The sequence below is a fragment of the Solanum stenotomum genome, chromosome 10 (assembly GCF_019186545.1).
Source record: "Solanum stenotomum isolate F172 chromosome 10, ASM1918654v1, whole genome shotgun sequence".
Taxonomy (NCBI): Eukaryota; Viridiplantae; Streptophyta; class Magnoliopsida; order Solanales; family Solanaceae; genus Solanum; species Solanum stenotomum.
This window is the reverse complement of record NC_064291.1, coordinates 32,864,238-32,878,853: the sequence shown is the minus strand read 5'-3', so window position 1 is coordinate 32,878,853 and position 14,616 is coordinate 32,864,238. Positions and strand designations below refer to the sequence as shown.

Sequence of the window (14,616 nt, the reverse complement as noted above, 5' to 3'; positions counted from 1 at the left end):
AGTTCTCCAAATTTGAAGAACTACTATTCACCTCTCTATTTCACTCTTTTATTATTTTAATATTATTTCTATTATTTTGTAACTAACATATTATTTTATATATAATGTTACTAATTAAATATCTATTATTCGTAATTCATTTTAAATAAAATGTAATGTTTTAAAAAATATATTATTTAATATATACTATTTTCATCTCGAATTGATAATGTTTTAATTTTTTTAAGTTTTTGTCACTAATATAATTTGAAAATCTTTGATTTGAACAATTTTTAGCTAAACATAAAAAAATTAAGGACAAAAATGTTCATTTTTAACTCTGTAATGCATTAATAGATCATTTATGGGAGCAATGTCATATCTTGGAAATTGAGTATTTATGTAATTGTATTTCATTAATGATTTCTTTTATTTGAATTGTTCATTTATTTGTACATTATAGAATATTTGCTTTCAATTTATGTTATTTAAAAATTTAGCATAAAATATAATTTTATGTATTAAATGAAGAATTTTAAAAATAAAATATTATATCAAATGAAAATTATATAAAATAATTATTTGGATAAAAAAGAAATGATATATATTATGAAATAAGAAAATAAACATGAAATAGAAATAATAATATAATATTAATGAGAGATAAAAAGATTTTTTTTTAGAGAGTAAAATAGAGAATTAGATTGGAGTTGGTCATCTGAAAAAATAAAGAACTTTATATTAAAAGGGTAAATAGAGTAGGGAAAATTACGCAGTTAAGCAAACTTATATTACTTAATTACTCATCATAGTTATAGTTTGCTATAATTACCACTCGAGACTAACATTAACCATTAATTACGTGGACTAACTTCGAATTGTATAATTAGTCACGTTTGTATAATTCGTCACATTTGTATAAATCTCAACTAACAACTCTTCATTTGATTTGTATTTGTATATGATGGTTTGTATTTGTATATGACGATGATTTCCTTTGCTTTTTCAGTTTTGTCATCATATACATTCAATTTTTTTGTGTATAACTTTTTAAAGTTTGTATAAATGTGTAGTTTTCAGATTTTGTATAATATAATTTATGTAATGTAATTTGTATAATATATTTTGTATAATTATTTAAAGTTCATATGTTTATGTTTATTAATTCTTTATTTCGAGTTTTATACAAAAATACGCGAATTATACAAATTATTGTCCTCTCTCTCTCGCCTCTCTCCTCCCTCTCCCAATCTCGCTCACCAAAATATACAAATACATATGTATAATATAAAATTATCTAACCGAATACATATACAATATACCTCTCTCTCACTCTCAGCCCTCTCTCGCTCGCCTCTCTACTCCCTCTCCCAATCTCGCTCATCACTCTCCTCCCTATAACATGTATCTTGAATCATAATTAGTAAACTATAGCTATGAAATATAATTAGACTATTTTTGAGTGGTTATATACGAAAGTTTCTCAATAGATATACGGTTGGAGATGCCCTAACACTCCCAATAATTTAAATAGGAAACTAAAAAAAAAAAAAACGTAGGTGTATGTATTATTGGCATTTCATCCTTGTATTTTTTGAAAAACTGGTACTTGCCTCACTCCTCTTTTTCTTGTACCAAACTTTTAAGGCGTCAAACTATAGCGCTCGCTCTCCTTTTCATCTTGTTCTTCACCAATGCTGAAAATTTATGCTGTTCTATACCCTTTCTAGTTTGACTACTTCAAGATTTGAATTCGTTTCAGCCTTCAATTTGAAGTTGATTGTGAAGAAATATATGCACACAACCTGATCGATGAAATGCCTCAATGGACTGAGTATGTTGAATTTTCGATGAGGTTCGGTTTTTAGGCGTCCCAATTGTCAGAAGAAGAAAACAAAGTAGTTGCTGGTTGTGTGAAGTGTATCTTTTATGGTAACTTAAGTTGGTCTTACAATGGGAATGCGTAGCGTGAGGAGGAACCTTATACCTCGAGCTAAGATGTTGACAGCCAAGACTAGTGGGGTGATGCGGTTTTATCACTGCTCAGAGGAATTCCAGGACGAGTCTTTGCCTTCTGAATGGTATGAGAAAGCTTTCTCAAAATTAACAAAACTGAACCTTTTGCTGAAGAATGTTGACTTAGTTGATGGCAAGCTAGTAAATGTTAATGATCACTCGAGAGTTCATGATGAAAGCTTGGAACAAAAGTTGTCTTCTTTCAAATCACTGGCTAGGACCTTTATTGGGTGTCCATCAATGCAAGAAATGATGAAAAAGAATGTGGCACAAGCATTAGCTGAAGTACAATGTGATCAGCCTGTCTGTTTTAGTAAAAATAACGAGAGGGAATCAATTACAGTTGATTCCCTCACAAAAATTTCAAACTTCCTGAATGTTTCTGCACAACAAAGGAAGCTTGTCAGGCAATCAATATGTGCACAGGTCACAAAGTACCCCGTATGGATAGGGGCAGTTGAGGAGATATTGTATGGACTGAAATCTAATATTGATTTTCTAAATTGTAGATGTCCGAGTAAAGACATTAGAATGGCGCAGCAAATAGTTACAACTTGTCAAAAGTATTTAGAGAATGCAACTTCTTATGACCCTGAATCCACTTCATGGATGCGCGTCGCACCTGCAAAAGGTGTGGAGTCACCTGCTTCTCATAAGTGGGAAGGTGTTCTTGAAATGTTCAGCGACCTTATTGATTGCTTGAGTGAAGAGACAAAATTAACTTCGGAGGTAAAGAAGCTTGAGGTCATGAAAGAGGGGCTTTATCAGATTAAGGATGTTTTCATAGACAAAAACATTGGATTTAAGGAAGCTCGCTATCAGGAGAGTTTAGTGCATAAAAAGTTGACTAAGACATTGGGCCACCCATCACGATGTGTGTTCACACTTCTTCTTTATTATCTTCATGGCAGCATCTGGGATGTTGATATTGAAGTATGTGGAGGACTTTATCCACTTGGTCGAGGGGATAAGTTTCGTCTGTGCATGGGAAAGATCCTAACATCTGATGAGCAGAATATGCTGCAGAGCGGGGTAAAGCAGCTAAGCAGAGCTCTGGGGCTTTTCAAGTTTGTATGGGAAACAGCAGGAATGAAAGGCGACCTAGAAGTACAAGGCCATCTGTGGTGCATTGGTGCCAAGAATAAGTCATTTACCTATAGAAATAATATGTTCTTGCTGCATTCTATAAGTTGCTGATATGACTGACAGGGAAAGCTAGAAATGTGGAAGATGCATTCATCAATGTGTATAGTAGGTTAGTATGTAACAACTTTTTGCTGCCATCAAAATGCATCTCTACTCTCATACCATTCCCAATATGTTACTTATGATGGGGAAACTTTATGTCTGAGTAACAAGATAATCATTACGTCATTTGTTTGTTACAAATGGTCTAGTCAGACACTTTTATCTCATAAACTGGTTTTTCTATTCAAGTTGTAACCTATTGTCGTTGATGTTCTTCCCTTTTATCTTCAACTAGCACAGGGTGGCATCAGTCATTTCTTGATTACAATAATTAAGAAAGAAGACTTATTGGCATGTTCCACCAAGTTTTGGTAATTTTGTGATGTTGCTCAATTCTGAAGTTAGTCGACTTAGCTAGTGATATTTCCCTTGCTGCTTGTGATGAGGACTCAATTATCTACCCATTTATATATTTGATGTTTTAAAAAAAATATTGTGAATCTCAGGCTGTTCCACGAGCCTAAAAGATGATGTGATAGGGTACATCAATTATGTTTACATTAAACAAAGGTAAAATTCCATTGTATAACTTGCGCCCCAGTTAATTTCCCATATCAGGCAGAAAGAGTCCTGGGCACCAACAACTACAATGGTAATTGGTAGGGCATGATGATGAATGTCATAGCGTCCTTTAATTTGTTGTTTATTGTTGCACTTTCACTTGGAAATTATTTTTGAACAATATATATTTAGTTCACTGAAATTCTAGACATTAAAAACAAAGGAAATGCATAAGAATGCAACAACAACAAAACAACAACCACATATTCAGTGAAATTCCACAAGAGGAGTCTGGGGAGGGTGGGATATACGCAAACCTTGCCCCCTACCTTTGTGGAGTAGGGAGCCTGCTTTCGATAACCTTAAGCTATTTACAATGCTTCTAAAATTTCTAGGATAGCTACAGTGTCCACTAGAGGGGTTCTTCTTTACACCAAAAAATGAAATAACAAAAGGGAGTTCATCTTGATCTTCTGAATTTGGTTACTCATGCCTTGAAAGCATATCAAGTTTTTTTCCCTCAAATTGGCCCACAAAATACATAGGGGGATCATCTTCAATCAGTTCTTCTGTTTGAGTAACCATCCTAACCTGTTCCAGCATTTCACAACTCCAAAGAGTTTTTAGGCATCGCCCATTTGATACTCATGCTTAAAAAGATGTTCCAGATTTGAGAAGTCACTTCACAATGTAAAAAAAGGTGACAGTTAGTTTCAGCTTCCTTACCACAAAGATAGCATCTTGAAGATACTGAATGCCTTTCCCTTAAATTTTCATCCATTAAGCATACCTCTTTCACTACCAACTACATAAAGTGACCGTGGATATTCCTTTGTTGTGTCCGCGCTTTCAAACTTTTGGGAAGTATTATTCAGTTATTAGAATTATCTGAGCACCGTGTCTTCATTAAATTAAGTAATCCAGAATTTCTCCACACATGATGTTTAAATATTCTTATGGTTATAACTGTCTAGAAATTCAATTATGTGGTAAGTTTAGTGAATCAGCTACTTATAAAAAAAAGTTTAGTCAATTAGCTTCCATCGTTGAGTCTCAGTGTCCTAGTAGTCTATGTCACTTATCTATTTCTTAGATTGTCTTAAGTCCGAAGTAATAATTCTTCTGAGGATTATACAAAATAAGTTAGATGTTCAGTCAAATTAATTGCACTGGACAAAATAGTTGTAATGGACACAATATAGGAAATGTCTCTCTAATGGTTTTGAAGATTGATTTTCAATTGAAGACTATGTTCTTTTGGAACCTTCAATTACATACTAATGGCTCAAAGCTCGTTGTTACAGCTTCAAGTTGATGGCGGGTTGAATCAAAATATGAATTCAAAAGCCTTGTCTGCTCCAAATGTTAGTCCTCTGGATTTCCCTGCTCTCTCTGTGGCAGAAAGTCAAAACAACAGCCTAAAGTACTCTGGAAGGGATGTTCAACAAAATATCAATCCCTATAGGTCTTCTGAGAAAGACAGCACCCTTCTGTTTAGATCTGGCTCTTCCATCCCTTTTCGAGATGCTACAGATTTTGCATCGTCTCATGTACGTCAGGAAGATGGTATCTCAGGATTCTAGCATATGGAAGTATGATAGGACTGGAGTAGCTGATGGTAGTGTTGGATCAAGTAGAAATTCACCTGTATTGGCTAGCTCTTACAATAGTAGGAGAGTAGGGGAGTTTATGGTGATAGGTTGCAGAGCAGAGGTTCCGTGTAATAATTTTCCTCTCTAAAAGGAGATGTTCACTATATGAATGGTGTTATGGAATATGTGTTAATACACAAATTCGATTGAGAGTTTCGAAAGAGATGATTTGTTACTATCCAAAAAAAAAAAAATGAAACTGTTCATGATATTGGGATTATAGTGAGTCTCAAATGAAACTTTTTAAGTTTCAAAGAAATTGACAAGAAAAAAAAAATTATATTCAAACATAGAAATTTGGAAAGATTTAATATCTTCATATTGCTACAATCTAAGCGGGTTATAAATATTTATGTGAAAAGTTACTCATCTTTTCAAGTTGTTTGTTGTACATAAATATGGGCATGACATTGGAATCAAATGTGAAAGTAAATTGGGCGTTTACTAAAGGAAAAACAAGTTGGCAAATCGGTCATGTGGTTATATATTGAAGAAATAAAAGAAAAATCACAAATTCTCGTGTTGTTTGTTCTTGTGATAAATTGGTCATATCAACTAAGATTGGAATTGTATCCCATAATTTTTTCCCCATAACGTATAAAAGGGTGAATATGGGTCCATTCACCTGTCATGTGGACCCTTTACTATTAAAAGGTTTCATAGATGCATTCAAGGTATGGTCACATATGTGTGTTTGGTATCAACTTGCAATTTAATAGTTGCAAGGTTGTTTGCTCAAATATTAAATTAAGAGCATGGTTCCAACTATAAGATTACGTTGATGATGTTGATTTAAATCAGTGTGTTTATGTAGAAATTGTATGCCTTTAGTTATAGCTAAATAATTGATTATGAGAACAAAACTCTCAAATAAAATTTGAGAGATGAGTTTATTTAACATGTAACAACATAGGTATACATTAAGTCAACAAGNCCCCCCCCCCCCCCCCCGCCCTTCCTCCCCTAAATGACAATTGATTTAGGATCAGCAGTTAAATAATTTTTATCTAAAAATTTACATGTGTTGTATTTGATTTAGTTGCTCTACCACGCACAAAAAAGATCCCCCAAATGAGGTTTGGGGTAAACAGAGGCGTATTCAGGATTTATAGATAATGGGTGCACTATTACAGAAAGGTGGATCTAAGACATAAATTTGATCGGTTAGATACTTTTTACTGAAAACCATTAAAATTTTAAAATCATAGGTCCAAAATTAATTTTTATTTATCCAAACCAGTTACAAAATCTTACAAAGAAAACTAAAACAAGATAGATAAAAGATTCAAATTTCTAACCTCACCTAGAGAGGTGCACCCAATCATCATCGTACTACATTATATGATACTTCGAGTCTGGGTTCACGCATTTATATTTAAATATTTTTTAAAAAAAATATAACACTACTATATATAATTTCGGGAGGGGACCATGGGTTCACGTGAACCCGGTGACCCCCTCCTGTATACGCCCCTGGGGGTAAATATTAGAATTCTTAACATTAGGCGGAGAGATGATTAGTAATTAAAAACTATAGGAAAAAAATTATCTAGATCCTCGTTTAAAAAAAAATGGACTTGAAGTTTAAGGGATTATTCATTTGCAAAATGTTGCAAATCAGTTGTCAGATGTATTTGATGACCCTATATCTTAATTAAGTTGTAAGTGCTCCAATAAAAGGTCCTTGAAGGGCACGTCTAAAGCGAGATAAACTCATCGGTTCCAAACATAAAACTCCTTGAGGAATGAGAGGAGCAAATAATCAAGATGGTCTTGATATTGATAATGATGCAAGTGCTTTAAAAGAGCACCATGATATGACATTTCATAAAATATTAAAAAAGGCTCATGTATTTGAAAAATGAAGAGGTCTCGATAAGTAGTGTGGTATTAAAATCGATATCAAATAATCGTCGATGCTATTTTAGATATAATGTAGTTCTCAACATTATAAATTGTAAAAAGGATCTTGATTTTAAATCTATCGAATAGTGTGGAAAGATAGATCATCGGCTAAATAAAGTACACAATTCAAGTATATTTTATCCACTTGAAAAAATGATGTTGTGGACTTATAGTATATAATCAAGATATAACATTAGTGGAGTACAAATGAATTATTGTGGTGAAGTATAACCGTAAGATTTGAAGTACGGCTTGTGTCTTGGACATAAAGAGTTGTCGCAAAATTTCGGAAGCGACACCTTTTAAAAGCTCTTTTATTTTTTTTCGACTCATTGTACTCTTCATTTCTTAACAATTCAATTAGCAACATCCTAAGTCATCAATCATGTGTTATATACTATTTAACATTCAGAACAATAAAGAATTAAAAAAAATCAATCTTTGAATAACCGAAGTTCTAATATTGAATAATTGTTTGAACAACTAATGTAATAGTGGAACAATTTATATTGTTGTTGAAATAAATAATTAGATGCTTAAAGACATAATTAGGAGTATTTTCCTCCATAGATTCCAGTGTGTCAGGTGGATGGGGAGTTTTCTCTGGTAGAGTGTTGCTCGTTGGTCATTCTCTCCGGAGGGATCTGTTCTAGAGAGAGAGAATCATATTTTGTCTCAACATATCAACTCTCCACCTATTCAAACTTTATTTTTAAATATAACATAATTTTCTCTCTCTTATCAATTTCAAATTATTAGAAATAAGATTTAATAAAGCTTCGATGGGTACTCTTGTGAAAACTAAGGTAAAAATAGGAAATCACACACAAAAGATAATTTATGAAGGGGAGACACTATGTGTATTAGGTGCGACAAAATTGGCATACAATCTAAGCTTGCATAACAAAATAGATTACTCAGCCACAAAAAACATCAAGAAAGAAACTCGGCAAACAGTAATCTATCCAAAAAGGAGAAACAACCACAAGGCTAAACAGGAAAGAACAAAACAAGCAAGGGCCACATAATAGACAACAACTCACATAAAAATTTCCAATGTATCTTCTGGTAAGTTTGCTGAAATTTCTGCAAGAACTGTCCATCCCAATACATCTTTTTTTAATATTAACATCTCTAATGGTGTAATTGAGGGGTTTAATAAGGGGAAGCGTAAACAACCCGAAGGAATTGAACGGAGGAACAAAATGAATCCCCGAACCACCAATGGAACAACAAGCGGCACGAAACAAGACACCAACAAACATGGACCCACTCCATTAATGAACGCGCATCAAAATTTGACGAACGATGGAAGGAAGAAGAGATGGGAGAAGTGACAAGACCCATTCCTAACTCAATTAATAAGATAGTACCCACCAAAGAGACTACACCTAAACTCTCTCTCCTCTCCTTAAGAGGAAATGCTCTCCTAGCCGTGGGAGTGACTCTTGTCAACACTTCTATCGATGCATTTGCTGATGACACAAAAAGTAATCATCACAATTCTTCAGGTGAAATGACCACGACTATCGTATCAATTAACACCTCCACCAAAATTACTCTTTTTGGTAATAGAGACGAAAGCCACAATGCCCAAAGAATTCCTACCAAAAAAAATAAAAAATATGAACAACACAAATAATCTCTACTGATGTTCATTTCAGCATCAGCACCTGCGGACCATGTTCCGGAATCATGGCTAGAACTTGCCCTCCAAGGGAGATAGATAACAGTAACGATCTTCATTAGACAAAAACCAGTGACAATTATAATGAAAGATCCCAGATACCCTAACGCAGATTGTAGGAGAGGGAATAAACTTAGCACTAAATGGATTTGGACAACACCTATAGACCCAAGCCCTACTCCAAACATAGTTAATAGGCAACTATAGCCAAATGTCAACCTCCGAGAGAAGCTCACTCATGGGCCAAGTGCAAACCCAGATTCCTTTCTTTTCGCAACCCACCACCATTCCAGATATGACGAACCCTACATTCATCCAAATGAATCTGGTGGGTATGACGGAAGCACTACCACACTCAATCGTGGTAGAAAATGCAGGAAGTAAAACTCTATAGAAATCATAAAGTAGTCCAACAATGATATGGAGTAGCTACTCTATGCCTTGGGGGGGGGGGGAACTATTATTTGGCATCTAGAGAAGTTCTCTCAGAAAAGTTCATAGAGCCCTTCAGCGTAGCTATTTTAGTGTATTGTCTACCAGAAATGAGAAAGGTGATCTTTAACTTGAGGAATGAAGTGCGGCAAATCACACTAGTAGTTGCCCTGAACCCAATGGATATTTGCAGGAACCTATCTCAATTGGAGAAAGAGAAGGCTCTGATGGTAACACCTCCAACTACACTAGAGCAAATGATGAACTTTATATATGAAATGTAAGATGATGCAAATAACATTACTTTCAAGAGGCACATTAGGGAACTGGTCAAAACTCACAAACATGTGATGATCGTTCTCCTGGAAACAAAGAGAAGGAACATGGAAGAAGTATAGAGGATTTGGGCAATTAAGCTCACATTCAATTTGCTTCAAAAGGACTTTCTTAAGGCATCGCGATTATGTGGAAATAATATCTCCTAAAGTTGGACAGTATGACTGTGACTCCTCAAGGCATCCATGTAATGGTCAAGGTAAACCCTAAGCAGAATCCTTGGCCTTTTTTCTATTTTTACACCAGTAATGACTTCAATAGACGATCCACTCTATGGGATAGTCTCATAAGACTATCCCAGAATTGTAGTGGAGCTTGGATTATTGGAGGAGATTTCAATGAAATTCTCTAAGCTAGGGATAAGTATGGGGGCAAAAATATCAACAATAATCGTGCTAACCTCCTATGACATTGTTTTAACCAATGTAACATGATTGATTTAGGGTACAAGGATGGCAAGTACACTTGGACTAATAAGAGATATAGTAATAAAAAGAAACTTATGGTACATGATTGATTTAGGCTTGACAGGTGTTTGAAAAATAACCACTGGGTTTTGCAATACCCTGATTCTAGCATTATCTATCTTCCTAGAACCCATTCTGATCATTGTCCTCTCCAAGTCATGTTAGATTCCAATAGGCCCAATCTAGGGACTAGGGCCATTAGAATGGTTAAAAACTGCTTTGATCCACTTGATTCCCTGGCTCAAGCCATTTCCTTCTTTCAAAATGAAAGCATTATTCGGGACAAAACCTTTTTTGGCAACATCTTTCAAAAAATGAGGAAAGTCCTTACTAGATTAGATAACATTCAGAATATCCTCATTACCTTCACAACTCTTTCCTTCATAATCTTAAAGTTGATTTGATCACTAAGTATGATTCTTTGCTTAGACATGAGGAGGATTTCTAAAGGTTCAAGTCCTAGATTAACTGTCTCACGGAAGGCGCTACCAACTTCAAGTTTTTCCATACCAGCACCATTAATAGGAGAAGAAGTAACTATACCATGCTCTTCAAGGATGAGGTTGGTAAAGAGTACCATAAGGAAGAAGAAATCAAGAGCCTGACCAAAACCTTCCTCACCAACCTCTATGCCACTAATCACAAAGCCTTTAGAAGAGGAAGTCCTACTGTGATCCACTATAACCTCCTCTAAGACAACCAAACTAAGGACATCTTGGATAGTCCCCTTGAGGACAAGGAAATCTAGAAGGCTTTAATTCTTTTAAACCCCTCAAATCCCTTACCTTGTCAACCATCTATATTCTACCAGAAGTATTGGGAGTTTGTGGGGGGATAAAAGCACTATATTTTGTAAAGAAACTTTCAACATCTTCTTTATAGACCCTGCAATGAACAAAACTCTCATATGCTTCATTCTCAAGTGTAAGAATGTAGTAACCCTTAAGAACTTCAGAATAATAGGGTTGTATAATACCAGCTACAAGATCATCACTATGATAATTGCCAACAGATTGAAGGCTCACCTCATGCACATCATTGGCCTTAGTCAATCAAGCTTCCTTCATGGAAGGAGAGCCTCTGACAATGTCATTTTATGCAAGAGTACATGAACCACTTTAGGAGAATGAAAGGGAAAAAGGCTAATATGATTCTAAAAATTTATCCTGAAAAATCCTTTGACAAACTTGAATGGTCTTTCATCCATAACTCTTTTTTGATTACTTCAATTTCCCTCCTAAGCTATCCAAGTTGATCATGTCATGTATCACCACTTCCTCCATCTCCATCATTGTCAATAGCTCAACCATTGGCTACTTTACCCCTTCTAGAGGAATTAGATAGGGCGACCCTATCTCTCTTTACATCTTTATCATATGCATGAAAAGAATTTCCAGGAGCATAGATGAAGTTGTGAGGGACAAAACTTAGAACCATATTAGCATCTCCATGGTATGGCCCAAGATATCTCATATTTTCTTTGCTGATGATCTTATTATCTTCAGGAGGGCTGATGCCAAAAACTATAACATTGTTAACAAGATCCTGGAAGACTTCTATAAGGCATCTGGACAAAATCTCAACCTTTCTAAATATAAGGTTTTCTCCTCTAGTAATGTTGGGAATGATACTAGTGAAACTTGCTCCAGCATGATCAACACCCAAGCCACTAACTCTTTCGGGAAATATTTAGGGTTCCCTATTTTCCATGCAAAACCCATCCATAGTGACTTCCAATTCATAATTGATAACATGCATGCAAAGCTGGCTGGATGGAAAACTAAATTTCTTAACATGTTGTGAAGAATAGTCTTGGCAAAAGCCTCTATAGCCAACATTCTTTCTAATGTTATGCAATATACTAACATGCCCAACAAAACAACTAAAGTGATTGATATAACCCAAATAAATTTCATTTGGGGAACTAGTGCTACAAAAATCCATCTTATTGGTTGGGAAACTATCACTAAGCCTAAGCAAGATGGGGGACTTAGGTTCCAAAAGAGTACAATTAAGAGCAAAACTATTCATGTAGAACTGGCTTAGAGAATGTACAAAAATCCCAAGGTACTCTAGACAAGAATCATGTACTACAAATATTGTCATAATAAATTACCCACCAGGTAAAAAGCCATTGAATAAAAAACATGGCAATGCATTAGGCAATGCTAGGACATTTATTGTAAAGGAAATAAAGTCAGGTTTTTCGAAGACAAATGGATTTCAAACTACGGAATCATAATGGAATAATTTTGTGGACCATTGAGTGAACAAGACCATGAAACAAAAGTCAGCTTCTTAGTTTCAAATGACAAATGGAACTAGAAAAGTTGGATACCATCCTTACATATGAGTTATCCAACAGAGTCATTGATAGTTTACTCTCAAGCATCAATATCATGGAGGACCATCTCATTTGGGACATCACCAAAGATAACAACTACACTACCAAGAGTGCTTATCACTTTATTGATCACCATTTGGACAAAAAAGAGGAGACTTTCCACACAAATTTCTCCTGGATTTTGAAAATAAAGGCTCCTGACAATATCAAGGCTTTCATTTGGCTATTCTCACATTGCAGACTACTCATTAGTCAACACCTCTATAGCATTGGCCTAAACATAGACCCTTTATGCAAATTTTGTGAAAGGAATCTTGAAAATATGAAGTATATCTTCTTTCACTGCAATTGGGCTACTACATACTGGACGAACGTGACAAACCACAGTACTAATATAACAAGCATAAATTCTACAATGTTGAACACTAGTAGCTGGCATATCACCTCGAAGCACCTAAAAAGGAAGCCTTTCAACAAATGGATCTCTTAGGATACTATCATCCCTTTCAGACTTTGGAACATCTGGATCAGTAGGAATGAAATTATCTTCAATAGTAAGAAAAACCAAATCCCGATAGATCGTGCTATTGCTTAGGTAATTATTTCACTTCCTAGACCTAACAGTAGCTAAGGCAACATCCACAAGAATCCTCATTCATATTCGATGTCATCCTCTAGTTAGGAACACTTACAAACTCAACACTGATGGGGCTGCCCCAACCAAACCTGGCCAAGGAGAAATTGGGGGCGTGATCAGGGACCATAACTGCAATTGAATTACTGGCTTCGTGAAAATATGCTTGCACATGACCGTGGTGCAAGCTGAAATACTAACCATTATGTATGGACTGAGACTCGTTGTTAGCAGAAATCTCAAGCCACTTGAGATAAACTCTGATTAAGCAATATCAATGCTTAATAATGACTACACACTTCTTAATAATGTTATTTTGAAATGTAGGTACTTGATGAAGGAACCGGGTATCACAACCATCAAGCACGTGTACATGGAGGAGAATAGAGTGACAGACGAGCTGGCTAATGAGGGAGAAAGGTGACTCTTTTTGGAAGAAACGACATTTTTGGATATTTCCCCAGTGTATGCTATAGAAGTTGTGCAAGCAGACACTCTTGGAACTACTTCTGTTAGGAGAATCAAGCCATGTAATATTAACAATATAGGCCATCAAATGACATCTGATCATGTAATGGGTACATCCCAAAACAATATATCCTTACCACCATGAAATCAATATAATATCTCTTATTTACCAAAAATTAAAAAAAAGGATGTGTTGAGATAGAATATAGATCTGTTTATGTTGGTGAGGGAAGGGAGAAGAAAATATATATTTTCAAACTCCAACTTCTAGATATTAATAATAATTTGACGACTCTAACTTAATTAATACTCCCTTTTTCTCATACTAATTGATCACTTTTCTTTTTACACACATATTAAGAAATAATAAATAAAAAGATAATTTTATTAATTCACCTTTTGAAAAACATGTTAGAAATTTTACAAACAAATGTGAACACTTTCAAAAAGAATTAATTACAAGAGTAATACAATAAAAATTTAATTAATGTTTTCTTGATTTAGTAAGATAAACAACAAATATGGACAACTATTTTTAGTAGCATAATCAACTAATATGAGACGGAAGGATTGTATATTAAATACTACTTCCATCCACTTTTAATTGTGATAGTTTCCTTTTTAGAGTCAAACTATAAAAATTTTGACTAACATTTTACGATATATTTTTTCATCATATTGATATGCAAAACAATTGGAATTTATAGTACTTTTCGTATAGTTTTTTAATATCTAAATTTTTTGTTTGAAATATCGAATTAATGTAATCTGATTTAACTTTGAAAATTAGTCAAATTGACTTTCGAAAAGCGTAACATGACAAATAAAAATGGACGGAGGAGGGAGTAGAAAAAAATTAAGTGGAGCCCACTTACGAGTTTTATTGAATTGATAAATATTTAAAAGTTGTTATGAACTAAGTAATTTATCTCTACCATCATTACCTT

The 14,616-nt window shown here is 34.5% G+C and overlaps 1 protein-coding gene across 1 annotated transcript; it reads left to right on the top strand.

Annotated features, from left to right (window-relative positions):
• Positions 1–1,571: 1,571 nt before the first annotated feature.
• On the top strand, positions 1,572–5,568 carry LOC125843278 (uncharacterized). The gene is made up of 2 exons (XM_049522500.1): positions 1,572–3,250; positions 5,049–5,568. Exon 1 carries the CDS (start codon positions 1,933–1,935, stop codon positions 3,190–3,192), a length of 1,260 nt encoding a protein of 419 aa, XP_049378457.1. The 5' UTR covers positions 1,572–1,932; the 3' UTR covers positions 3,193–3,250; positions 5,049–5,568.
• Positions 5,569–14,616: the final 9,048 nt, after the last annotated feature.